A 3,857-nucleotide genomic window follows, 5' to 3' on the forward strand; every position below is an offset into this window, starting at 1 on the left:
ATTTATATATATTTGTCATTATTTTGACAAAAAAAAAAAAATATATATATATATATATATATATTAAGTGTAAAAATAAATCATATTATGGTATGCTTCAATATATTGAAAAAGTATCAAATGATATATACAAACAAAAAAAAAAAAAAAAAAAATTTCAATACAATTATAAATATTAATACAAAAACAAATATGATTAAAAATACAAATACAGGTTTCAATATATATATAATTATTGAAAAAAAAAATTTATTTTTTAATATTTTACATTAGACAAACAAAAAAAAAAATTGTTATTGTCTAAAAAGAAAGTAAAAAAAAAAAAAAAATGAACATTGATAAATACGTTGCGTTGAATATTAAATGCAAAATTGTAGTTATTAAAAAAAATAATAATAATATATAAATAAATAAATAAATAAATAACAATTTTTTTTTTTTTTTTTTTTTATATAAAAATAGATTATTTATATGTATTATTTTATTCTAACATGTGTATTTTTATGTATTATATTACATATATTATATATATATATATATATATATATATATATATGTAAATTTATTGTTATTATATATGTGCTAAAATGTACATAGTATAATATATTTTTAAGCACTGCTTAAAAATTTATAAAATAATAAATATATATATATATATATATATATATATGTATGGTGTAGTAAGAATATTTTTTTAAAAATAACATATAAAAAAAAAAAAAAAAAAAATCTATATTTTATTTTATACATAAGTATTATTATATTTAGCGCAAAATTATTTTGAATACATTAAGTTGAAAAACCAAAAAATATATATATACTTTTTTTTTATTATGTATTATATGTATTTAATTACTATATTATGTGGGCAAAATAAGATTTTTTTATTTTTTATTTTTTTTTTTACATGATTTTTAAAAATTAATTTTTTTTTTTTTTTTTTCTGTTTTATTTTATTTTGATTTTTTATAATTATATTATATATATATATATATATATATATATATATATATATTAATTTAATTATTTATTTATTTGTTTATTTATACAAATATATATTTTTTATTTACATGATGAAAAAGTTTCCATTTTTATTTAACGATATTGGAGGAAAAATAATTGAAGAAAGAATTAAGTCCATTTTATTAAGAAGTGAAATGTTTCATAGATTTGCCTTAAGAACTTATGAGATATATAATGAAGTGAAGAATAAATTTAATAATATAGGGAAAAAATAAAATATGGCTATTTCAATAATAAGGGAGGGTTTTCTTCTTTGTAAATATATAAATATATGTTTTTTTTTTTTTTTTTTTATATATATTTGTATAATATAATAATATATATTAGGTAAAAATAAATATTTATTTATATATTACACATATATATATATATATATATATATATATATATATATATATTTTATCCCTTTTTGTTGTCTGGGTTATGCTTTATAAATAATGCCCTTATTTAAGTATGATCTTAAGGCAAAGGAAATAATTTTCAAGTTGAATAATATTAATTTTTTTTCAACCGTCCATTTTTGTAAAATTGATGTAAAATGTATCCCCTCATCTTTCACAAATAATTATAATATAAATATAAGCACATATATGAATAGAAAATTTATAGTCGGTTATAAAAATGTAAGAGGTATAAATCGTAATATAAGATTAAGAAAATTAAAAGATAAGAACTTGGTAATCTTTTGGAAGAAAGAAAACGGTAGCAATATAAAAATAAAAAAAAAAAAGAGTGGAAAAAAATTATTTGCAAGTGGTTTTAAGAAAAGTGTTATTTTAAATAAAATTCATATCGATTTATTAAATGAAGAATTAAAAAATGTAGAGAATGAAATAAATAATAAGTATTTAACTTCTAATGAGGAAAAAGAAATTATTTTAAGAAAATCTAAATATCCAAGTCAGAAATTTTATAAAGCTAATGAAGAAGAAATAAAAATAATTAGAAAAAGTGAAGGACAATATTATTTACCCATTGAATGTGAAAATAGTACCATAATTCGTATTGTTAATATAAATGATAAAGTAACATCACCTATTTTTAGATGTGTACGTAATAGTAAATTCGGTTTAAGAAAAAAGGAAAGAACTTTTTTTTTTTATTATTCTACATTTATTTGTTCTTTTTTTTTTACTATGGGTATATGGCAATATAAGAAGATGAAAAAAAAAAAATTTCTAATTAATTACATTTCAAATAATTTAAATGATGAAATAATAAATTTAAATTGTACAAATTTTCCATGGGTGAATGATTATAAAACATTGAAAGATGAGTATACACAATTAAGTAGAAATTTGTTAAAATGTGAAAACAAATTAGTAAGTAGGTATAATATATTAAGAAATATATATGTTAATGTATTATCGAATTATGAAAATTGGATACATTATTTTAACCTTATAGGTATGTATAAAAATTATATTGAAACGATTGATTCAGTAAATCGAAAGAATTATAAGGGAATGGAAAATATATGTGTTGATACAGATGATTATTTGAGTAAAAATAGAAATAATTTATATGACAATATAAGAAGAAAGGAGAAAGAAGAATATAAAAATAGGATTGAATATGTTACGGTAGATTTGAATAATATTGATAATATATATGAATGGTTACTGAAAATAAGAAATGAAAATATTGTAATGAAATTATATAGAAAATTTTTTAAAAGAAATGAGATTATAACAAATGATGAATTAAAAAAACTTGTTATTGAGAAATACAAATATCGTAAGGTCGAAATAACAGGTGTATTGGATACAACAAATGAAGTGTATGTAGGTCCAAAAATATATGAAAAGGATAGTAAGCAAAAGTATTTTTATGTTATATGTCCATTATTTTTAAAAAACGGTAATTGCATATTAGTTAATAGAGGATTAGTATCAAATGATATATTAGAAGAGAAAACTAATGAAATTCCTAAAATTGTGACAATAAGAGCAGTATTAGATCCAGGAGAATTATATGAATGTTCTTTTAAAAAAATAAAAAATTTCTCTAATAAAAGTAGCAAAAAGGAGTCCTATTTTTATTATTATAATATTGAAGAAATTTGTAATCATACTAATATATTAAAATTTGAGGGAACAAGCTATTTTATTGCGAATGTGTATGACATCATATTTCATGAAGATTATCTTAGTGATGTGCAAAAGTATAATAATAATAATAATAATAATAATAATAATAATAATAATGTGGGTGAGGAAAGTAATAGCCCAGACAAAACTAATTATATTGATTTAGATAATGTTAATATAAATAACATTGATATAAACCAAGTTGATAGAGAAACACAAGAAAGGATAAAACGCTTAACAAAAGGGAAAAGGAATGTTATACAAAAAGATAAGAATTGTGTTAATAACTTAGATGATGTATATTTGTCAGATATTCCATATAAAAGCAGACCTTTTAGATATGATGAACATTTCATACATAAAAAGAAAAAGGATTATGTTAAATTTTATGCGGACGAATCTACGCATTTTAATTATGCATGTCAGTGGTTTCTTTTTTCATTCATTTTTTCAACCATATCTATATTTAAATTTGTACAATTCAAAAGGTGGGTTTTTTAACAAATATTTATAATGAATGATTTTATAAAAATATATAGATGAAAGCACAAATGACATAAGGATAATTTATATATATATATATATATATATATATTTATGTATATATATTTATCTACATATTTTTTTTTATTTTAATATAAATACATATTGTTTAAACATAATACGTTTATTAATCAGTATTATATATGTAAATTAATTTATAATTTTTTTTTCTTTTTTTTTTTTTTTTTTTTTTTTTTTGGT

General features: G+C 17.6%; 1 protein-coding gene across 1 annotated transcript; it reads left to right on the forward strand.

The window, feature by feature from the left end:
* Positions 1-1,460: 1,460 nt before the first annotated feature.
* On the forward strand, positions 1,461-3,614 carry PRSY57_0530100 (hypothetical protein; the record flags this gene model as incomplete). Its single annotated transcript, XM_012906366.2, has 1 exon — positions 1,461-3,614. One exon carries the CDS (start codon positions 1,461-1,463, stop codon positions 3,612-3,614), a length of 2,154 nt encoding a protein of 717 aa, XP_012761820.2.
* Positions 3,615-3,857: the final 243 nt, after the last annotated feature.

This window comes from Plasmodium reichenowi, chromosome 5 (assembly GCF_001601855.1).
Source record: "Plasmodium reichenowi strain SY57 chromosome 5, whole genome shotgun sequence".
Lineage (NCBI taxonomy): Eukaryota > Apicomplexa > Aconoidasida > Haemosporida > Plasmodiidae > Plasmodium > Plasmodium reichenowi.